Raw genomic sequence first — 25,000 nt, forward strand, 5'->3', positions numbered from 1 at the left:
TCCAAATTAGCCCCATTCCCCTTGCTCTTTCCAAATAGTTCACAAATTTTTCCCTGCAAGCATATAAATCAGAACATGGAGATAAACAGAACAGACATTCAAGCACTTCCTCATCAGCTGATGATATGATCTCATTCGTTGTCCACCCACCATCTCTAGCCAAGCAATGAACTCTACAGGAAGTGTTTACAAGAAGTGTATATCCAATTTAAATATTTTGTTCCCTCAGACTCCCCAAGGCAAGCAAACTCCAAGACACTGGGCTAGCCCATAACTCATTTCAAGTTCAAATTGCAACACACTTCCAATGCCTAGAAACGTCCTCCTCATTTAGGAGCTTATAGTTATACAGGCAGTAAGAGGACATTCGACCCTAAATATCTGTGCTGGCTCTTTGACAGAGCTAACCAATTAGGCCCACTTCCTATGCTCCTTCCCCAAAACTCTGCAAATCTGTTTGTTTTCAAGTATATCTCCAACTTTTGCTCCTTTAGAGAGCCAACATAGACCCAATGGGCTGAATGGCCTCCTTCTGCGCTGTAACCAAACTGTGATTTTTTTTGGAATTACTTTTGAGAGAGAATTCGGCAAGGGGGTTCAAAGAATATTGGTGTGCATTTGCACCATAACTATTGTGTAACCATCAATTGTTCAGATGTCGTCAGTGCACTTGGATCTGGTATCGGAGTCTAAGCCGATGGTAGAATGATGCAGAGCGAGACTATCGAGAAAGAAACCTCAATTTGCTTTGCTTTAGACACAGGTTGGATATCAACCACCAATTTACCAAATGTCATTGGAAGTTCCTAGATGGGATATCAGGGTTCCTAAATGGAGAAAACATTGATAAAGTGAATAACCTTTTTCTGAGCCATTCTATGATGGCAACAGAATTGGAACATATTTCGACTACCCCTACTACATGCATTAAGAGAGCAGCACTTTTAATGTAATAAAACATTCCAAAGAGCTTCACACTGCAGACAACAAACCAAGTGGTAGTAACAGAATTAGGAAAGTTGATCAAGGTCAGTTTTAGTGAGGCTTTTAAAGGATTGGGAGTGAAGTAGCAAGTTTTAGGAAGAGAATTCCAGCAAATTGGATGTAGACAGCAAGATGTACTGGCAAGTTCAGGATTACAATATGAGCGAGGTTGGATAGGCTTGGGTTGTTTTCATTGGAGCAGAGAGATTGAGGGGTAACCTGATTGTGTACAAGATTATGAGGGGCATGGACAGAGTGGACAAAGAGTAGCTGTTCCCCTTAGTTGAAGGTCTGCCAGGAGGGGACATAGGTTTAAGGTGAGGGGCAGGAGGTTCGGGGGGGGGGGGGGGGGGAGAGAGAGAGAGAGAGAGAGAGAGAGAGAGAGAGAGAGATGTGAGGAAAAACGTTTTTACCCAGTGAGGGGCGACGGTCTGGAATGCGTTGCCTGGGAGGGTGGCAGAGGCGGATTACCTCACATCCTTTTAAAAAATACCTGGATGAACACTTGGCACGTCATAACATTCAAGACTAAAGGCCAAGTCCTGGTAAATGGGATTAGGTGGGAGGTCAGGTGTTTCTCGCATGTCAGTGCAGACCCGATGGGCTGAAGGGCCTCTTCTGCACTGGATGATTCTATGATAATGGCACCAACTTGTATTTATATAGTGCATTTATGAGTGTGAAATATCCCAAAGCACTTCACCACACACAGTGTTATCCAACAAACTTAGCCAGAGATATTAGGGCAACTCAATATTAGTCACTGAACAAAATTAATGTATTTGAAGAGGCAGCAGAGAAAAACAACAAGATTGATCCCAAGTGCATGGAGGATTAGATATGAGAAAGATTAAGAGAAACTTGAGTTTTACAGTCAGGAAAGAAAAGAGTTCATCAAAATATTAAATTTTAAAAATAAAAGATGCACAGGTTATTAGTTCAAAGGCAGAAAACTAGGACCAGATAAATTGAAATTAATTTATGTCATTTGATTATGGACAAATAAAAATATTTCAGTGGTAATTTGCACATTAATATTTAAATGGAAAACTATCACAAATCACAGCCATGCCATGAAACGCATCAATATGCTTCTCCCAAACGTGCAATGTAATTTAAACATACTCTAATATAAGAATTTGAAAATACAATTAAAAATCATACCCTTTTCAAACAGAAAATTAACACAAAGATACCAACTGAAGCCACAAGAGGAGACTTAGCTTCTTGCTTTTAACAAGTTCATCCAACATGTGTGAACATAAGTGTGACCTCTTGGCTGGGGAGTGAGGTAGCAAGAAGCTCTGCAGAAGTGATCTACAATTGTCACCAATAATAGAAAGAAACATAGAGTAGGTTTCCTACATTAGAACAATGTCTGCGTCGCTAAAGTTCTTAATTGCCTGTAAAGCACTTTGGGACATCCTGAGGTCATGAAAGGCACTATGTAAATACAAGTAAACACAGATAATTCTCGAATTACTCAGCAGGTCTGGCAACAATTGTGGAGAGAAAAATAGTTAATGTTTCAGATCAAAACTGTCACCATCCAAACCCACAACCTTTGTAAATGGGACACCTTTGCTAACAGCACTGTGGGTGTATCTAGACCTGTTGGACTGCAGCAATTGAAGGCAGCTCACCATTCTTTCGTGGACAATTGGAGATTGGTAATTGACGCTGGCCTCGTTAGCAAAATCCACATCCTGTGAACAATTTTTTAAAAAAATACCGAGACCCAAAGGTTCTTGCATCTGGATAATTATATATTTTGCCCTTCCAAATATGGAGCATGTTTCAAGTCCAGCAGGACAATTATCACATAATGATAATCATAAAATGGGACATAAAAACATGGCACTCCAGAAAACTACATTCATGCCAACCTTTGATCATATGTGCCTTAAAAATGAAATCTGAAAGAAGAACCCATGCTTGGATGCATTACTAAAATATGCACGTCAAAAAATAAATTTCTTGGATGGAAAAATGTAAATAGGACTAACCGTGCAATCAGTATCCCAACAACACAACCACCAATTGTTGACCAAAACCCAATCCAGCCAGCATCAACCTGAAAAAAGAATTTAAAGGATCAATGAACGCAAAGTCCTGGGTTGCTTCCTATTACCTCTTCCAAAACAAGATATTATATGGACATCTAAACCTGTTGCTTAGGAAGTATAAAGCAAGCTTAGTGTTCTTTAGTAGATTTATCCAATTTGTCCCACCCACTGCTTTTCCCCCATAGCTCTAACTTTTTTCCCTTCACGTTTTTGTTTGAAACATGGGATAGAACTCTATTTTTAAGGCCTTCTTTAAACTCAAGGCCACAGACCATCCCAACATTGAACAGCATATTTATTGCTCGCTCTCCGGTTTCTGAAAATGTAGTTCTCAATTAATAAATCCACAGTGACTGACTACTAAATTTGATCTTGTTCGCAAAGTTTTCTGTACTTCTATAGGTTTGGAGCACACAGCACCAAAGATTTTCTTTCATTTATCTCTTTGCTATTCTTTAAGCAACTAACTGCAAAAATCAAAACCCTTGAATTCAGATGTCCACGTGAAACAAGAGAACAATGAAGTAGTAACAAACTCGATCATTACAACTGGACCCGGGCACATCGTGCTCCGGGGCAGTACCTGCACTCTCCGAAGCAGTCTGTTATATTAGAACTGTCTTAGGCAATGAACTTTTGAGTGAAGGACAAATGAGGAAGATCCCAGTTTCTTACCTGGCTCACCTTGAGTGGTGTTAGAATTACGTCCAGTACTCCTGACCAGCCTCCAAATATTCCCAGAGGCATAGAAAAAGCCAATGCAACCATCAGAAACCTGAAATTGCTATGGTGGCAAAATAGAAGATTTAAAGCGTTACTTTCACAAGTCAGGCCTCTGGTTCCAAATCAACTTTTATGCAACAATTGTCTCATGTTGCACAAGCGTGCCTGGGGTTTAACATTTTTATCATATTTTAGAAGCTTGAAGCACACAGTACTCCAGATGTGGTCTCACCAATGCCCTGCATAACTGAAGCAAAACAACCCTACCTTCCTATTCCATTTCCCCCGCAATAAATGACAACATTCAATTTGGATTCCTAATTACTCGTTATACCTAAAAATTAACTTTGTGATTCATGTACTAGGACACCCACATCCTGCTGTACCACCGAGTTCTGCAATCTGTCTCCAATTAAATATATTGCTTTTCTATTCTTCCTGCTAAAGTGGACAAGTTCACATTTTCTCACGTTATACTCCAGCTGCCAATCTTTTGCCCACTCACTTATCTTTATCCCTTTGCAGGCTCTTTATGTCCTATTCACAAGTTATTGTGCGACCCATCTTTGTATCATCAGCAAGTTTAGCAACTATATATTCAATTCCTTCATCCAGGTCACTGTTATAAATTGTAAATAGTTGAGGCTCCAGCACTGATCCATGTGGACTCCACTTGCCAACCTGAAAATAACCCATTTATGCCTACTTGTTTCCTGTTAGCTAACCAATCCTCTATCCATTTGAACATGTTACCCCTTACACCATGATAACCTTTGATGTAGCACCTTATCAAATGCCTACTGGAAATTGAGCAGCACATCCACAGGTTCCCCTTTATCCATATTGTTTGTTACTTCCTCAAGTTATTCCAATAAGTTAGTCAAACCTGGTTCCCCTTTCACCACACTGACTCTGCTAGATTGCATTAAGATTTTCTAAGTGCCCTGCTATAACTGCCTTAATAATAGATGCTCACATTTTCCCTATGACAGTGTTAAGTGGCCTGTAGTTTCTTGTTTTCTGCCTCTCTCCATTCTACTCTACTACCAGGTGACAATTTGGATGCTCATCTGAAGGTCAGCAATATTCCCCAAGTGCTGTACTTAGAAATCAGATTAGATTATGTTATCAAGTCCTTGAGTGGCCAACCTACAGTCTCCGAAGAGACAAGAGCTCTAATAACTGGCAGTAAGAGGTTCTTGATCTGTACTAGTAAATAAATAAAAGGATTAAAATCAGCAAGAACATTATGATGGTTTTTCTGAATGCCATATTCAGCATTTTCTAATGTCGTACTTAATACATGGAGATTAAGGAATTCAATTCATAAATCGCGTTCTTCCAAGGTCACTCAAAGGAAAAGTAAACATTGGAAATACTTTTATGCTGTTTGGTGCAGTACAAAATAAAATCAAATTTGAAATCGATAGAGATTCACGAACAAAAACCCTAGGTAGGGAGTTACAAAGAAACTCATATCCAGCTTTAACTCAGTGATTCTTGATTCAATAACTGATGTGCAGGAATAGGTTTCAATTTAATTATTTAATTATATGATCTTCAAGACTGATGAACAGTGTAGTCACAGTAGCAAATTCAGGATAAATCTAACCTGACAGCATCAAGGGATACCTCAGAGATTTTCATTGGCGCTTGAAGGACAGTTTTTCTTAGCCACCAGTTCTGGCTCATGGATAAAGTTACTCTACATTTCAACAATGGCACAAGGCTCTCGTCAATCACAGATCACCTGGCACTACAAAAGCTCTGCTTGGCATCAAGATCTGGCAATGACAATTCTCAGCACAACAGACTTCTCTGCTGGAATATAAATTACCTGACATTATGCGGGGCAAACCTACCCAAGAAGTCTGCAGATGCTGCTTCTGTAATTGAGCCTCTGGCTTGCAGCAGCTATACTGGGTGGAAGAGGTGGATGCGATGGGAAGTACACTGTCACAACAACCAGCAGCAAAGCAGTCACACCAAATTCTGGAAGAGGAAAAAAGGTCAGAGTGACAAGACGCACACTGGCACTGATCATTCTCTGGAATGAACGACTCTGTGATCAAATCTAATGCAGACTAAGAATTGTGGCGTCTACACGTTGGCCACACTGTTGGCATCACCCTGCCTCAGAAAATATTCTCTGGACTTGCCCTTTTTTCTTGTTAAAAATAAAGTGCCAGTGGAAAATTAAGCTGAAAAAGTAGCATAAACGCATAGTAACTAACTATCTAAACTAGAGTCGCAAAACTGGCCAAAGCATTTGTAAAAGGTCACCCTGTATTACATCAAAACAGTAAGAAGTCTCACAACACCAGGTTAAAGTCCAACAGGTTTATTTGGTGGCTTGTGCTACCAAATAAACCTGTTGGACTTTAACCTGTTGTTGTGAGACTTCTTACTGTGCTTACCTCAGCCCAACGCCAGCATCTCCACATCATTACATTAAAAGCCAGGATACCCTTGTGGATTTATTTTCTCAAGTATACCAACTCTTCTACACACTCTCCACAACCACTTTCATCTCCTCCTGCAACTCAAGTAGTAAGAATTCTTACACCAAAAGAGAAAATGCTGGAAAATCTCAGCAGGTCTGGCAGCATCTATAAGGAGAGAAAAGAGCTGACGTTTCGAGTCCAGACGACCCTTTGTCAAAGCTGGTTTCTTTTGGTTTCAGATTCCAGCATCCGCAGTAATTTGCTTTTATTTATTAAGCAAGAATTCTTCATCGTTAAAACAGAGGGGAGATCTCAACATAAATGGCAGCAAATTAAGTTGATAATAACAAGTTTGAGACTATTATAGAAAACTATGGACCATACCAATTTAGATAGAGCCAATAGCGCAAGCTGCCTTAGAAGTATGCCCCTCTCTTTGAGGGCAAGAAAATAAGTTTGAATCTGCTGTAAAAGCTTTTCAGCTCATCTCCCCACTAATTTAGTTTGGTGAGCCAAAGTGTCAAAAGACAGCTGTAGTGTAGGGATGGTGAGGAACTTACTGAAATAGAAACTAACTCAGGGTGCCACAACAAGCATTTCATTTAAGCCGCATTCATTACTTCAGCAACCCTGTGCAATTAGTCTTGGCAACAAGTGTTGTATTTAGCACTTTCCCTTTAAGCAAGATAGATATTCAGAAGGAGAATGGCACTGGCTCTTTAGAATGACTCAATTTAAATTAATGACATTTCAGCTGTGATTCTCTCGCTCTGCAGAAGTGGACGTTTAAGAACTGCATGTTAATCACTCGCTTAATTTCCCCATTAGGATTTCAGTGGCAGTGCACCACTTTTGGCATCATGTGAACTACTGGACCTTGCTCAAAACTGTGGCAGTTTTAGTAGAACTGTAATTTCGGAATAGACAACACAAAAGAGTATTTTAACATTTGAGAGAGCATAGTGCAATCAGTGTTTACCACAATCAGTTGAAAAGTAAAGAGAGATGTGGTTGTTAGGCTGAGTACATGATTCTTTCCAGAACGGCAGCACATTCAAACGCTAACTGTATAAGTTGTACAAAATGTCTTGAATAACTGTGCAAATAACGATCTTAGTAAAAATGGGCTTTAAAAAGAAAACATTTGGTCAGAGGGATAGATTGGCAAAATCCATTACAGGGCCACAAAAGATACAACCGAGGTGAGATTGAAATAAATTGTAGTAGAAGTATATAATGGAGGAAGCAAATTTAACCAAAACGGCTTCTGTTGTGTAGCCCTTGAGTCAGTTATTGGCAGTCGCGAGCTCCATTAATGGCATTAGTCTGGAGCATTCAGAACTGCAAATGGATAATAGCATTAGCTTAATACTGCCTCAGCTGTCAACAAAGGAGGCATAAGTGCGGTGAACTTGATAGAGCACAGAAAGGAAATATTTCTTCTGGTTGGGGGGAAATCCAAAACAAAGGGGCACAACAAGAGCTCGGTTTTTCGGTGGTGAAATCAGAAAGTACATCTGCACACAAAAATGTGGACTTCTCTTTCCCAAAATGCCAGATCGATTGAAATTTCCAAAATGGAGAAAGACAGATTTTCTTTTCATTAGGTAAAGCGATCAAAGGAGGATAAGTGGAGCCAAGTTACAGAAAGGCCACAAGTAGTTGAATTGAAAGACAGACTCGAGGAGCTGCATGACCCTTCCTGTCCCTAAAATGAGATAATGGTTTAAATACAAAGACAGAATTCCATGGTACAGTAATCGTGGATGAACTCTGGATGGGGCAAGCTTTTTGTGACGAATGGTGTCAACTAAACGTTCTGTCTTGTACTCCAATAACTTGGGAGAGCAACTCTGTGCACAAATTTATATCTATTGCACCTCACAAGAGCCTAAATTTTATCCAGCAAACTGCATCTCGTGAGATCTGGAAATGTGCAGTCAGTTCTTGTCAACAAAAAAATCTGTGCATAAAACAGCTGCATTGAACTATTAGGCAGGTCGTTAATAAAAATAAAGTGCTGGAAAATCTCAGCGGGTCTGGCAGCTCCTGTGGTGAGGAGAAAGGGAGTTAATGTTTCGACTCCAATATGATTCTTCTTCAGTACCCCAGCTGCTGAGCTTTTCCAGCACTTTAGGTTTTCATGTCAGAGCTCCAGCATCTGCAGTATTTTGCTTTTATCATAGGCAGGCTATTAATTGGTTTCCAGAGCCCTGGCCTGCAGCAAATTATTTAGCACACTTGCAGATGAGACAAGGCGAGGCAATAACTTTCAAAATACTAAAACTTACAGAAAGAGGCAGAGAAAAGAAAAAGCAACAGAAGCATTCACGAACTAAAGACCTAAGTAATTGGAGCAGGTACAGGCCATATGTACTTTTGAACCTACTCTGAATTGCAGATTCATTAGCCTCAGGGAAGAAATTTATCCTCAAGTCAATTCTAAATGACTGACCCCTTATCCGGGGACTAATACACCCCTCCCCCCTCCATCCCCCTGCCTTAGTCCACAGCCAAGGAAAACAACTTCTCAATGCCTACCAGCCTATCATGTCAAACCTTCTAAGAAAATGTAGCTGGTCTGAGTAGCAAGTTTGCGGTTGATACTAAGATTGGCGGAGTTGCGGATAATGAAGAAGATTGTCAGGGAATACAGCAGGATATGGATAGGCTGGAAAATTGGGTGGAGAAATGCAGATGGAATTTAATCCGGACAAATGAGAGGTGATGCATTTTGGTAGATCCAGTTCAGGTAGGAGCTATAAAATAAATGGCAAAACTATCAGGAGCATAGACACACAGAGAGATCTGGGAGTACAGGTCCACAGATCCTTAAAAATGGCAGCAAAGGTGGAAAAGAAAGCACATGGCATTGCTTGCCTTCATTGGACGGGGCATCAAGTATAAAAATTGGCAAATTATGTTACAGTTGTGTAAAACGTTGGTTAGGCCACATTTGGAATATTGTGCCCAATTCTGGTCACACCACCACCAGAAGGACATGAAAGCATTGGAGAGAGTACAGAAAAGGGTTTACCAGGATGTTGCCTGGTATGGAGGGTCTTAGCTATGAGGAGAGATTAAATAAACAGGGATTATTCTTCCTGGAAAGACGGAGGCTGAGGGGTGACTTGATAAAAGTTGATAAGATTTTGAGAGGTATATATAGATAGGGTGAACAGTTGGAAGCTTTTTCCCAGGGCAGAAATGACAACTACAATGGGGCACAAGTTCAAGATAAGGGGGAAAAGGTTCAGTGGAAATATGCAGGGGAAGTTTTCTTTTTTACACAGAGGGTGGTGGGGGCCTGGAATGCACTGCAAGTGGTTGAGGCAGTTACGTTAGCCACAGTTATGACTTATCTTGATGGACATATGAAAAACAGGGAATAGAAGGATATAAGTGGTTGGTCTAGATAGGTAAACGTGATCGGCGCAGGCTTGGAGGGCCGAAGGGCCTGTTCCTGTGCTGTACTGTTCTTTGCTCTTAATTGTCTATATATGCTTCATAAGATCACTTTGGATTCTTCCAAACTCTAGAGAATATAGGTTATCGATCTCCTCATCCCAGGAATTTCACTTCCTCTAAGGCAAGCACAGCTTTTATCAGGTATGGCCTCACCAAAGCCCTGTAGAACTGTAGCAAGGCTTTCTTACCCTTATACTTCAAGTCCCTTGCTTAAAGGCTACAACTGACTTCTTCATTGTCTACCATATACACATTAACATTATTTTTCAATTTATTAATTTACTGTGCCATTTCTTTATATATCCTGGAGACACATTTTGTATATCAAAAGTGGCAAGGAGCAGAAGAGATTCACAAGATTGGCCCTCTCTTCTGTACCTTTTGGTCAAGGGGAAAAATAAATTTAGTTTGCGCACTCTCCCCAAAACAGCTGTTCTGTAAGCGATTCCGAGGTTTCTTTGCACATTTGAAGCATAGCATGGCTATAAAGCAGGAGGAAACCATTTGGCCTGTAATGCCCATGCCAGCTCATCGCAAGAGCAATTCTAGTTATTTTCACTCCCTGTGTTTTCTCTGCAGCTTGGCAATTTTCTCTTTTCAGATGCTTATTCAATTCCCTTTTGAAGCCACGATTTAATCTTCTTCCACCACACTCTTGGGTGGTGCGCTCTAGGACTCAACAACTTGCTGCTTTTCCTCATGTCCCTCTTGGTTTTTTCAGCAATCACCTTAAAGCAGTGTCACTGATTTTCGACCCTTCCACTAATGAGCTACGATTTATTTCTATTTATTCTATCTACTCCTCTCAACCTTCTCTTCTCCAATGAGAACAACCCCGGCTAGTTTAATCATGCAAGGAATTGAATAACTGCATAAACTACTTCTCAACCACAAGCTGTTCAAACCTGTACCCTTTCTTTGTCATGGTTTAACTCTAAGTAGTGCTCCAGTTAAACTTAGACAGTTAATTCTTTAAGAGACATCTTTTAGGTGTCTTCTTTCGAGACTTCTACCATTTTAGCACAATCTCCATCAGGCTTGCACGGGAAAGCAAGAGTAAAGGATCTGTCTTCTGATAAGAATATCAGGTGTAGCACATACACTTCCAGATACTGAGGCAAGCACAGACAAACAAGGAAATAGAGGGGTTTTTCTTAATATCTAATATTACTCACCTGCGTATAACAGAGCTTGAATACGATCCTTCATAAAGTCAACGTGATGGTTGGAGGCTGTTAGCAGAGGCGTGGTACCATTGGGTGCTGGAACTATTAAAGGGCCCAGCAAAAATGCACAAGCTGCACCAAAGTAGTTGAACAGCGATGCAATGGCAGTGGCTGTGGCCCTCTGATCTGGAGGGAACCAGGTTGTTGAGAGAAATGGAGGTGCGTTTATAATGACAGGACCAGCGAAACCATTGAGCAGCTGTCCAGTGTGGATCAACCTAAAAGCACAGAATAAAAATTACAACAGTGAAGAGATGCCAACATTTCTTACGTGCTCAATGACAATGAAACATTACTCAGAATAATTTAAGAATCAGATTTTGAACAAAGCAAATGAAAAGCAACATGAAATTAAAACAAAGACAAGTGAATAAAGTCAGCTATGAAGCGAACTTTGGAATCAGCAGCTCTACAGAAGCAATGAATAATTTGTAGACTCATGCCAGAAGGTTTTCCAGTCTAATTCAGTCAGGACTAGCTATTCATCAAAGAGATTTAGTGTCCTTATATAGTGTGTTCATGTTTTCAATAGTAAAGAGAACTGTCCAATAAAGATATGTTGCATTGAAGTACGAAAGCCCATTTGTTGAAACTACCTTCACCAAGCCAACTAGTTAAAATAGTCTTTCTGGAAACATTTCATCTTGAATAGCGCCAAGAGCTTTCAAAAGGCTTTGCAGACGTTCTTGGTTGGACAGGACAATCACAGCTTTGTCAGTTCCAACAAAACGGCAATTCAATAATGCTCTAAATCCCTTGACAAAACGGTGAAAAATCATTAATTACTTCAGCAGTCATCAAAACAAAGCTGATAGAACATGTACCACTACAGTATGGCATTGCTGAGGGATGCACGCAACGCCAGGTACCACTGGCATTTCTTTTCAAACTCCTGCTCACAAAAAGAAATGGAACCCTGGTATTGCAACGAGAACATCACAATAAATTCATTGACAAAAACATGTTAGTATCCCTGAAAGAGAAGCAAAATTCCTTGCTTTGAGTTTGAAGTACAGTTTGTAATCTGAAATGGAATCTATTCCAGGATCGCCAACGGAGTAAGCCATTCAGCTCATTGGACCTGCTCTTTGAAAGAACTATTCCACCAGTCCTATTCTCCCCGTTCTTTCACTGGCAGGTCTGTAAATGTTTTCATAGAATCATCATAGAATCCCTACAGTGTGGGAAGAAGCCATTTGGCCCATTGAATATGCACCGACAACAATCCCACCCAGGCCCTGTCCTCGTAACCCCACTTATTTACCCTGCTAGTCCCCCTGACATTAAGGGGCAATTTAGCACGGCCAATCAACCTAACCCGCACATCGTTAGACTGCGGAAGGAAACCGAAGAACTCGGAGGAAACCCATGCAGACACGCGGAGAATGTGCAAACTCCACGCAGTAAGAAGTCTCACAACACCAAGTTAAAGTCCAACAGATTTATTTGGCAGCAAATAAACCTGTTGGATTTTAACCTGGTGTTGTGAGACTTCTTACCGTGTTTACCCCAGTCCAACGCCGGCATCTCCACATCAAAACTCCACACAGACAGACACTCAAGGCTGGAATTGAACCTGGGTCTCTGGCACTGCGAGGCAGCAATGCTAACCACTGTGCCACCGTGCCACTCTTTTCAATTATTTTTCCCCAAACCCTTCTGAAAGTTACTGTTGAATCGTCTTTGACCATCTTTCCAGGTGGTGCATTCCAGATCATAACACATGATGTGGAGTTGCCTGCGTTGGACTGAAGTAGGCACAGTAATTAGTCTCACAACACCAGGTTAAAGTCCTACCAAATAAACCTGTTGGACTTTAACCTGGTGTTATCAGATCATAATACAGTGCAAAACACAGAAGGAATCTTCATCCTCCTTTGGTTCTTTTACCAATTAACTTAAATTTGTATTCTCCAATTACCTGCTGGTGGAAACGGGTCTCCATGACAGACATCCAATTCCAAACAACATCTCCATCCCTCTCCGGGCAACTGTCTTAGTCCGAATAATTCTATATGCAACCTTGGTGTCATATCTGACCCCGGTAACGAGTTTCCAGTCAAATATCCAAAATAAATATCAAGACCATCTATTATCACACCATATCATTGTTGGACTCAGCCCCTGTCTCAGCTCATTTGCTGCTGAAACTATCATCCATGTCAGCATTATTTCTAGAATTGACTATTCCAACACGCGCCTGGCTAGTTTCCCATGTTCAATCCTCCATTATCTCAGGTTCATCCAACACTGCGACTCAGCTCTTAACTTGAACTAAGTCCCATTCACCCATTGTCCCTGTGCTCGATGACCGGCATTGGCTGCTAGTTAAATGACACCATGCAATTGAAATTCCCACTCTCGTTCTCTCCTTCCCTAGTTGTGCAATCCACTCTTAATTTCCATAATCTCCTCTAGCCTTACAATCCGCGCAGAGAGATATACTCTGATTCTGGACTCGAGAACCCCTGATTTAGATGGCCTCATCGCTGGCAGTCACACCTTCAGCAGTGCAGCCCCTGAGCTCTGAAATTTCCTCTCCTTTTTTTTTCCTTTAAGATGTACATTTAAAATCTAGCACTTTGGTTAACTAGGTTATCTGCCCTAATGTGTAGCTTAGTGTCCACGTTTTGCTTCATAACAGTCCTGTGAAACATCTTGGATATTTGATTACATTGAATATGCTACATAAACGCAAGCTGTTGCTGTTGTACTCTAACAAAGCTCCTCAAGTTTTAAAAACTCGAATTAGATGACCGTCTTAAACTTCTGTCTCAAGGAGAACATTCCCAGCTTCGCCAGTCTCTCGCACATAACTGAGTCCCCCATCCCTGTTACCATTCAAGTAGGGATGGCACGGTGCCCGGCTTGGGTCACTGTGTGGCGTTTGCACGTTCTCCCCGTGTCTGTGTGGGTTTCCTCCGGGTGCTCCGGTTTCCTCCCACAGTCTGAAAGACGTGCTGGTTAGGTGCGTTGGCCCGAACAGGCGCTGGACTGTGGCGACTAGGGGATTTTCACAGTAACTTAATTGCAGTGTTAATGTAAGCCTTACTTGTGACTAATAAATAAACTTTAAACTTTAAAAAAACTTCAGATAACCAGCATTTCACAACAGGGCCCCCTGGAGAAAGCAACATTCACAATACTGCTGAGGATTTACCAGAAATATGAATGGAAAAATAATTCCGTCAAGCACAATTTTGATGGAATTTCTCAAAAAGCAGCAAGTGCACGTGTAAATATAAAACGTGTCACCAAAACTGAAACTTGCCAATGCAACTTAGTGAATGGTGTTAATTCCTTTATACACTTGAAATTTTAGTTCACGTCACAAGTTGCCAATAGGATTAGAGAAGCAGCATGAGTTCAGACAGCAGTAGGCAAGTGTCTCATTATTGCAAAATGTCATATAGATTTACCAAGTGCAGTATAATTGTTGACCATATCCATGTGGCAGTGAAAATGCTGACATTTGAATGCATTTGTGCAATAAATGATCACTTGCCACTGCAGATCATTTCTAATAAAATCAGGTGTTAATTAAAATGAGTACTTATATTGTAATGCTTTAGGCACTAACTTGTTCAGCCAGGTGTCTGGCACACCATTATGGTGTTCAAAATCTTTGAGAAAAGATCAGTAGGGTTCCTGTTTCTTTCCGGTGTACATACTTTAGATGTAAATCCACACTCCAAAATTTCAGGGTAGCTAACTACACAGGTAACTCACCAGCTAAAGTCACCTTGCTTAACAACAAGTTACATTTAGCTAGCACCTTATTAAATACTCAAAGAAACTTCACAGGAGTATATCAAACAAAATTTGACACTGCCACATGAGGAGACATTCGGACAGATGACCTAAAGCTTGGTTAAGGAGGGAAAGAGGCTTAAGGAGGGAATTTCAGAGCTCAGGGCCTAAGGACCTGAAGGCATGGGCAACTGAAGGTATTGTAAGCAGCAATTTAAACCAGGGGTGCCCAAGCTGTCAGAGTCGAGGAGGATTACAGCACATAAAATATTTCAAATGTATTCCGCAGCATGAACAATTTAGACTTTATCACAGAGTTTCCAGGAATGGAAGTGAGAAGAATCCCAGTCTGCTGAAACAGGCCTTTCCTTGTCAATCTGTTGATGAGACACGTTATGTGGTAAATCCCAACATTTAGTGCAATCTGTGACTCAGCTGGCAGCGCACTCACACTCAGCTAGAAGGTTGTGGACACAGGTTCCACTCTAGGACATGAGTGCGCAAAACAAAGTGAGCCACGCAGTGCAGCACTGAGGTATGCTGCAGTGTTGGACATGCTGAATTTTGGATCAAGTATTGAGCTGAAGTCCCATCTGGCACCACGGTGGATGAAAAATATCCTGTGGCACCATTCTGAAGAATAGCAGGGAAGTTTTTCCAACATCCTGAGTAATATCTATCCCTCCGTTAACACCATGCTGAACAACAGACAGAAGAATGACTTGGTTCCAATCTTAGAAATTATTACTGATGAATCCTCTTTTTGAAATACGCAAGGATGAAAAGATATCAATACAAATATCTAACTTCCATTTATTCCATCACATGGGAGACAAAGTTATTTTTCTGAGCGTGTAAGGGATAAACTTTGCACTCATTCAGCCTTAGAATTGTGGTCCAGATGCCGTGAGTTTCAGGGTAAAGGGAAATCATTTGGAGTGTACCTTCTAACTCAAAATTCTGCCCCATTCTATTGAAGATAATAGTAGCCATAGATTAATTTTGGTAAATCTCTGGAGTGTCCAACCTTTGCTAGGTCACTTTGGCCGCTGGGAGGTTCATTCACAGAAGTGTTCCTTATGAAATTTAAAGCTCTTTACCATTTTCAATTTAGGGGAGGCGATGGCCGAGTGGTATTATCGCTCGACTATTAATCCAGAAATTCAGCTAATGTTCTGGGGACTTGGGTTCGAATCCCACCATGGTAGAAGGTGGAACTTGAATTGAATTTTTAAAATCTGGAATTAAGAATCTACTGATGACCATGAAACCATTGTTGATTGTCAGAAAAGCCCATCTGGTTCACTAATGTCCTTTAGGGAAGAAAATCTGCCGTCCTTATCTAGTCTGGCCTATATGTGACGCCAGAGCCACAACAATGTGGTTGACTCGCAACTGCCCTCTGAAATGGCCTAGCAAGCCACTCAGTAAGGACAACTAGGGATGGGCAATAAATGCTGGCCAGCCAGTGACATCCAAGTCCCATGAATGAATAAAGAAAAATGAATGAATGAAGAATTTGTCTAGAAGCCATAAAGTCTTGGATTCACGTCTTCGTGTTACAGTTACTTAAGCACTAGCAGAATTCATTATTTAAGAGAATTGGAGGGCCTTAAAAGAAAATCTAATCTTTTCCTTCCCTTTACGGGCAGATATTCCTTTGCTACAGCAGTGGCACTGGACAGAAAATGAGGCAGGGAGTCCTCTACAGCATGTATACCTCAGAAGCAGGGGCAGAAGTTTCTCAATCCTCCAACCCAATCCTCGACTGTCTGGCCACATTAAATTGAAAGCATGGAAACTAAGGAAACATGCCAAATTCCTTGATTTTCTCATGAGATACTGCTGACACCAGGCTCCACCAGCAAAGGGATGCCAGAAAATACTGAGGTGGCAGCAGTAAGATAACAGATGGCCTAGATAGTGGAGGGGGGGGGGGGGGGGGGGTATGGTCATGACCACCTCTCCCTCCTCCTCTTTTCCTCTACCTGGTTCAACAGTGGCCACAGCTCGTTCAGAGCCGTTTGTTCAGCTGGCGATTAAAACCTTTTGGGCTCTTTAGTTAATATTCCAGTGGGTCTTCCACTGCAGTCGTGGGTTACTTATGCTTGGAGAATACACCGTGAGATCACTCTGCATGGGTCATCAAGTTTGGACCAGGAAACGGATCAGGTCCGCAACAGCTGAAAGTTCTGCCTCAATCAATTCTTCACCAGAGGGAAGTCCAGGCCATGATGTGATATTTGAACTCTCTTCTGAACTGTTGGCGCTATTCCCCTCAACTCACCATCCAGCCTAACAACATAATTTTAAAATTTCAGTGTGCTCCAGGGGACTGCCGTTACTGCTGTCCCATTTAACCTCATTAAGATTTTTCTTAATGCAGTAATCCTCCAATTTAAGCACAGTACTAATCCTTAGATGTTTGACAGATCTTCCTGCCATTGCTTTCATATGCACAGTAGTCAGCATTTTCCCAATTCTCCCTCGTGCTTCTTAAAGGAGGAAATGCAATGTAGTTGGTTTCAATTACATTTTTTTAAAAACTCAAACATAGTAACAGCTAGGTTCATTAGGCAAGTCATAAAATCAATCACGTCTGGTCTTAAGATTACACAAGCCTTTAAATGGGCAAAATGTAGTACTTAAATCTTTAATGATTTTGGTCAAATCCAAGAAGTAGTTTTGTCTTATACGACAGATTTGCTTTCTTTATACATTTAAATATCAATAATCCTATAGATTGAACATTGACAGCAATCTACGACTACGTTCAAATTGATGTAATTAAAAGGCATATTATTGGTTCCCATTAAAAATCCAATGAAATTTAGTTCAATACCCTTCACAGAGGCAAACAGGTTTTGGTTTTAATATGCAAGTTTTATCATTGTTGTTCAATTACAGCAAGGTATAATTATGTTTTAAAATCCATTCACATTAAAATATAAATGCTCGGCACTCAGCTCAAGGTTTGCAAGTCAAATTTGAACTACATCAGCAGCAATATAAAACCACATTTTTATCTCCCTAAACCCCAGGATGGACCAGCTTTTGACTCAGCATCTTTTTTACATTCTTGGTATTTTACATTCTCCCGGTGCTTCAGATTCCCGGTGCTTCAGATTCCCGGTGCTTCAGATTTTCTTTGTGTTTTAATTTCTTTGTATTTTCTATGTGGTTTTAAGTAATTTCTGTTTTAAAAAGTCTTGTCTTGCACTCAACTTACAATGCTTCAATGTTGCTAATTCTAAGGCATCTGAATGGGCATTAAGCACCCCAAAGTTCACTCGGTACTTTTGATAAAATGCTACATTATGTTGATAAAGTCACTGTGAACTCTCAGGGATTTCACTTCAGCACTGAATTATTCAAAATATCGATCGACTTTGAGGGGTCTAAGTGTTCGAGGATCCTACACTCTCCCCTCGCATTAAGTTGGTAACTTAGGAAAAGGTATCTGGGGAGGACCCAGAAGAGATCATTCTGGATCTATTGTGGAAAGCTCTGTGCAGAGAACCAAGGCTACAAAGTAATAAGTCTTGGACCATGCTCCCTAGCTGGAGATGAGGTTGTATCAGGTTACTACGCAACAAAGCTTTGCACAAATTTTCCATAAAGACATTCATAGAATTAATGAGACCACATCTGGAGTACTTTCGGTCTCCTTATTTGAAATGGGATACAATTGTGTTCAAAGCACCTCAGAGAATGTTCACGCGACTCATTCCTGGGATGAGGGGCTTATTTTATGAGGAAAGGTTGAACAGGTTGGGCCTGTACCAATTGGAGCTTAGAAGAATGAGGGGTGATCTTATTGAAACATACGAGATCCTGAGGGGACTTGATAGTGGGGATACCAGGAGGATGGTTCCTTTTGTAGGGAAGACGAGAATAAGGGAGGTTTAAGAACAAGACAGATGAAAATTATTTTCCTGAGGGTTGTTAGTCTGTGAAATTCTCTTCCACAGAAAGCAGTGGAGGTTGAATCATTGAATTTATTCAAGATCAAGTTAGATAGATTTTTGAGTCAAGAGAGTCAAGGATTACAGGATGTAATGGAGATGAGATCACAACCAGATCAACCATTGTCTTATTGAATGGCAGAGTAGCTCGAATGGCCCAGTCCTGCAAAATCCTATGTTCCTAATAGACCATTTGGATGAATGATCCCAAATACACAAAAAAACCAATCATATATCATTCAGCATCAATTTGCCCAACCAGCAATACCTACCATTTCTTGACTGTTTGGTCATCTATGGGAATACACCTCAGCAAGGCGCCAGTCATCATCAGTAAGGCAGTGAGAACCACGGATAGTCGCAGGCCTGTGGAGAAAACAAAAAACTGAATCTCACTCACAAAACTTTTTTAAAAAACAGAAAGGAGAGCACTTGCTTAGTGGGGGTGGGAGGAAGGGATTTCCAAATAAAGGAATCCATTATTGTCAAGTCTTCTCCCTGTACCCCTCCATCCCTGGTGGGAGCAAAGAAAAAACTGCACAAACTTTCTACCTTCAAGGCCTGGGAGAAAAACAGAATAAACCTTGGGGAAATGTCAACAGCCAATTGCAGCTCATGAACTATAGCTCGCGAATGACCTCCGCAGTATATAGTGGCAGACGATCAGTTTCCCCACAAATGTTGCACTGAGAAGCAGTTCCATCTACTATATCTATTAGTAGATTCCTGAAAAGTCTAGATACAGGTGAAGGTCTCCATAAAGGGAAAATGGAAGGAGAATCAGCACTTTCCATTTATATTTAGAATTTGATTTATTGTCACATATATTGGAATGCAGTGAAAAGTATTGTTTCTTGCTCACTATACAGACAAAACATAACCGTTCATACATGAATATAGTGTTACAGTCACAGCTAGGATGTGGAGAAAGATCAGTTTAATATAAGATAGATCCATTCAAAAGTCTGATGGCAGCAGTGAAGAAGCTGTTTGAGTTGGTTTGTACGTGATCTCAGACTTCTGTATCTTTTTCCCAACGGATGAAGGTGGGAGAAAGTATGTCCGGGGCGCATGGGGTCCTTGATTATGCTGGCTGCTTTTCCGAGGCAGCGGGAAGTGTAGACAGAGTCAATGGATGGGAGGAGAGTTTGCGTGATGGACTGGGCTACGTTCATAACCCTTTGTAGTTTCTTGCGGTCTTGGTCAGAGCAGGAGCCATACCAAGCTATGATACATCAGGAAAGGATGCTTTCTATGGTGCATCTGTAAATATTAGTGAGAGTCGTAGCGGACATGCCGATTTTCCAAAGCTTCCTGAGAAAGTAGAGGCACTGATGGGCTTTCTTAACTATAGCATCAGTGTGGAGGGATCAGGACAGGTTGTTGATGATCTGGACACTGAGGAACTTGAAGTTCTTGACCATTTCTACTTCACCACCATTGACGTAGACAGGGGTATGTTCTCTACTACACTTTCTGAAGTCGATAATTTAACTAAATCACAAGACAATTTCTGTATTCAGTGCAGATAAGAATTATTCAATTTTCTGTCCAGAAGGAGGTCAATATGGCCCATTGTGCAATCTGTATCTTGAGTCCAATTTTCAGCCCTTCCTCGTAACCTTCAACACTTTCTTCATTCGTTTCATTCCTCCCTAAAAGCAGTGATTGCCTCAGCTTAAACAATCATGCACGTCTATAAGGGACAACTAACATAGCAATACATCTAAAAGACACTTCACAAGAGGTAAAAACGCACATGAACAGTATTGGGAGCGACTGAAGGCAAGATCAAAAGAGTTGGTTTTGAGCAGAATTTTTGAGTTAAGGAGGAAATTAGTGAAGCAACAGTTTTTAGTGCATGCCAGAGAGGCCTTTAGAGAGGCCAAATAATTAAAGGGATCAAAATATTTCAATAATACACAGCACATTCGCTGCATTATAAGTTCATAAGTTTGTAAGATATAGGAACAGAATTAGGCCATTCGGCCCATCAGGTCCACTCTGCCATTCGATCATGGCTGATATGCTCCTCATCCCCATTTTCCTGCCTTCTCCCCATAACCTTTCAACCCATTACCAATCAAAAATCTGTCATAAGAACATAAATAGGAGCAGGAGTAGGCCATCTAGCCCCTCGAGCCTGCCCCGCCATTCAATAAGATCATGGCTGATCTGATAATGGTTTAGTTCCACTTACCCGCCCGCTCCCCATAACCCTTAATTCCCTTATTGATCAGAAATCTATCTACCTGTGACTTAAACATATTTAACGAGGTAGCCTCCACTGCTTCAATGGGCAGAGAATTCCAGAGATTCACTACCCTCTGAGAGAAGAAGTTCCTCCTCAACTCTGTCCTAAACTGACTCCCCCTTATTTTGAGGCTGTGTCCTCGAGTTCTTGTTTCCTTTCTAAGTGGAATCTCTCTGCCTCTACCCTGTCTAGCCCCTTCATTATCTTATATGTCTCTATAAGATCTCCCCTCAGCCTTCTAAACTCCAACGAGTACAGGCCCAATCTACTCAATCTCTCCTCATAAGCTAACCCCCTCATCTCCGGTATCAACCTGGTGAACCTTCTCTGTACTCCCTCCAAGGCCAATACATCCTTCCGCAAATAAGGGGACCAAAATTGCACACAGTACTCCAGTTGCGGCCTCACCAGTACCTTGTATAATTGCAGCAAGACCTCCCTGCTTTTATACTCCATCTCCTTCGCGATAAAGGCCAACATTCCATTTGCCTTCTTGATCACCTGCTGCACCTGCAAACTGAGTTTTTGCGATTCATGCACAAGGACTCCCAGGTCCCTCTGCACAGTAGCATGTTGTAATTTTTCACCATTTAAATAATAGTCCATTTTACTATTATTCCTTCCAAAGTGGATAACCTCACACTTGTCAACATTATACTCCATCTGCCAGATCCTCGCCCACTCACTTAGCCTATCCAAATCTCTCTGCAGACTTTCCGCATCCTCCACGCAATTCGCTTTCCCACTCATCTTTGTATCATCCGCAAACTTTGTTACCCTACACTTGGTCCCCTCCTCCAGATCGTCTATGTATATGCTCTAACTCCTCCTTAAATTTACTCACTGTCCCAGCATCTACCGCACTTCAGGGTAGTGAATTCAACAAAGCTGCGGCTCAGAGGATAGCGGTCTCACCTCAAATCAGAAAGTTGTGACTTACACTTCAATATTAGATTGAAACTCCAATGTAGCATCAAGAGAGTGCTGCACTATGATGCCATCTTGCAAATGAAATATTAAACCGAGGCCCTGTCTGCTTGCCCACATGGGAAGAGTTTTAACAACACCAGGTTAAAGTCCAACAGGTTTATTTGGTAGCAAATGCCATTTAACCTGGTGTTGTTAAAACTCTTACTGTGTTTACCCTAGTCCAACGCCAGCATCTCCACATCATGCCCACATGGGTGCAAACAAAAGATCCCTTGGCAGTATCTTGAAGGACAGATGTACTCCCCATTGTCCTGACCAATATTTATTCCTCAACAAACATCACTTAAATAGAACTATTCATTTATCTCAATGCTGTGGGACATTGCCGTGTGCAAACTGACTATCGCATCTCACGACACTGGAGTAGCGGCTGCATTTAAAGAACATAAGAAATAGGAGCAGGAGTAGGCCATCTAGCCCCTCGAGCCTGCCCCGCCATTCAATAAGATCATGGCTGATCTGAAGTGGATCATTTCCACTTACCCGCCTGATCCCCATAACCCCTAATTCCCTTACCGATCAGGAATCCATCTATCCGTGATTTAAACATATTCAACGAGGTAGCCTCCACCACTTCAGTGGGCAGAGAATTCCAGAGATTCACCACCCTCTGAGAGAAGAAGTTCCTCCTCAACTCTGTCCTAAATTGACCCCCCTCTATTTTGAGGCTGTGCCCTCTAGTTCTAGCTTCCTTTCTAAGTGGAAAGAATCTCTCCACCTCTACCCTATCCAGCCCCTTCATTATCTTATAGGTCTCTATAAGATCGCCCCTCAGCCTTCTAAACTCCAACGAGTACAAACCCAATCTGCTCAGTCTCTCCTCATAATCAACACCCCTCATCTCTGGTATCAACCTGGTGAACCTTCTCTGCACTCCCTCCAAGGCCAATATATCCTTCCGCAAATAAGGGGACCAATACTGCACACAGTATTCCAGCTGCGGCCTCACCAATGCCCTGTACAGATGCAGCAAGACATCTCTGCTTTTATATTCTATCCCCCTTGCGATATAGGCCAGCATCCCATTTGCCTTCTTGATCACCTGTTGCACCTGCAGACTGGGTTTTTGCGTCTCATGCCCAAGGACCCCCAGGTCCCTTTGCACAGTAGCATGTTGTAATTTTTTTCCATTTAGATAATAATCCAATTTGCTATTATTTCCTCCAAAGTGAATAACCTCGCATTTGTCAACGTTATACTCCATCTGCCAGATCTTCGCCCACTCACTCAGCCTGTCCAAATCTCTCTGTAGACCTTCTACACCCTCCACACGATTCACTTTTCCACTTATCTTTGTGTTGTTTGCAAACTTTGTTACCCTACACTCAGTCCCCTCCTCCAGATCGTCTATATAAATGGTAAATAGTTGAGGCCCCAGTACTGATCCCTGCGGCACGCCACTAGTTACCACCCGCCAACCAGAAAAGCACCCATGTATTCCGACTCTCTGCTTCCTGTCGGATAGCCAATCCACGCTAACACCCTACCCCCAACTCCGTGTGACCCAATCTTCTTCAGCAACCTTTTGTGAGGCACCTTATCAAACGCCTTTTGGAAATCCAAAAACACCACATCCACCGGTTCCCCGCCGTCAACCGCACTAGTCACATCTTCATAAAAATCCAACAAGTTCGTCAAGCACGACTTTCCCCTCATGAATCCATGCTGCGTCTGCTTAATCGAACCATTCTTATCCAGATGGCCTGCTATTTCTTCTTTAATGATGGATTCCAGCATTTTCCCAACTACAGACGTTAAGCTAACCGGCCTGTAGTTACCTGCCTTTTGTCTATTTCCTTTTTTAAACAGCGGCGTAACATTAGCCGTTTTCCAATCCGCCGGCACTACGCCAGAATCCAACGAATTTTGATAAATAACCACTAACGCATCCGCTATTACCTCTGACATTTCTTTCAGTACCCTGGGATGCATTCCATCCCGGGGACTTGTCCACCTTCAGTCCCGTTAAAGTCTACCAAGCACTGCCTCCCTGGTAACATTAATTGTATTGAGTACCTCTCCTCCTACCAACCCTCTATCGTTAATATTCAGTAAACTATTTGTGTCTTCCACCGTGAAGACCTACACAAAAAACTTATTTAAAGTTTCAGCCATTTCCTCATTTTCCAGGGTGCTTCACTGGCTGTAAAGCACTGCTGGACACCCCAAGGTGGTGAATGGCACCATTTAAATCCAAGAACTTTCTCAAGGCAGCTCAGGATGATAATAATCCACTGTCTGAAAAAAAAAACACCTTTCCTCCCTTACACTCACCTAGATTTATGCCTTTCATCACTGATTCATGGACCAATAATTCACTAGCATTTTGAACACTTCCATTAAACTCCTGTGCTCCTGTAAATATGATGACAGATTTTTCAATTACCTAGTGGTTACATCATCTCAATCCCATTATCCTAGTGGATTGGCATGGATAGAATATTGATTAATAATAACTAAATCATCACATTTAGGCAGGTTTGATTTAGAAAGTATTTTTGTTGAGGAAAAGCATTATAAAGTGAGGCTTGTCGAAGGCCAATGAGAGTCAAATGAATATTGCCATCACAAGATTTAACAGGATACATGAAGCTTGAAGAAATTGCCTGCAATTGGTCAGTTTCCATTTACACCCTCACATGCTTTTGATGTCTCGTTAAGTGTTACAAAACAGGAAAAGGCAGACAGTTACATGGTTTCACAATTACAAGTGATCCATTGGAAAAAGAGATGGGGGTAAGAAAGAAGCATATCCTTTTCAGTACACGAGCAGAGCTATTGCAAACAGAAATTTCCAGTATCCATCAATTTCAAGAAAAATTTTAGGTAGGCTTCAACTACTTATGTAAAAATATTACCTAGAAAAAAAAAACCCATAATCCCCAATTTTCGTTGAATAAAAACCAAAACCAGTCAAATCCTTCCAGACACTTCCTCCCCGTTAATACTTTGGGTTCTGAAAGTTCTATTTTAGGCACTCAAAAGCAAGAGCTCCTTTAATGAACAATCAGCACAAGGTACAGTGTACCATACCCACCCATTGCAAGGTCACCCAAGGCTTGGATACCAATGGTCTCTTGTCAATTCTCACTATGCATCTAACCCACCCTGAAATCCACCTTCCCCCAGC

The 25,000-nt window shown here is 41.4% G+C and overlaps 1 protein-coding gene across 2 annotated transcripts in view; it reads right to left on the minus strand.

The window, feature by feature from the left end:
• slc49a4 (solute carrier family 49 member 4) overlaps positions 1 to 25,000 on the minus strand; it is a 73,069-nt gene that overhangs the window by 35,664 nt on the left and 12,405 nt on the right. Inside the window, exons 2-6 of one of the 2 annotated variants that reach the window (XM_078227889.1) lie at positions 18,899 to 18,992; positions 10,861 to 11,129; positions 5,636 to 5,765; positions 3,726 to 3,834; positions 2,991 to 3,058 (exon numbers count right to left, since the gene is read on the minus strand). In XM_078227889.1, the coding sequence (XP_078084015.1) occupies positions 2,991 to 3,058; positions 3,726 to 3,834; positions 5,636 to 5,765; positions 10,861 to 11,129; positions 18,899 to 18,992 (670 nt within the window). The remainder of the gene's footprint in view (positions 1 to 2,990; positions 3,059 to 3,725; positions 3,835 to 5,635; positions 5,766 to 10,860; positions 11,130 to 18,898; positions 18,993 to 25,000) is intronic. The other variant, XM_078227891.1, reaches the window with a different exon arrangement.

The sequence above is a fragment of the Mustelus asterias genome, chromosome 14 (genome assembly GCF_964213995.1).
Source record: "Mustelus asterias chromosome 14, sMusAst1.hap1.1, whole genome shotgun sequence".
In the NCBI taxonomy this organism is placed as follows: domain Eukaryota; kingdom Metazoa; phylum Chordata; class Chondrichthyes; order Carcharhiniformes; family Triakidae; genus Mustelus; species Mustelus asterias.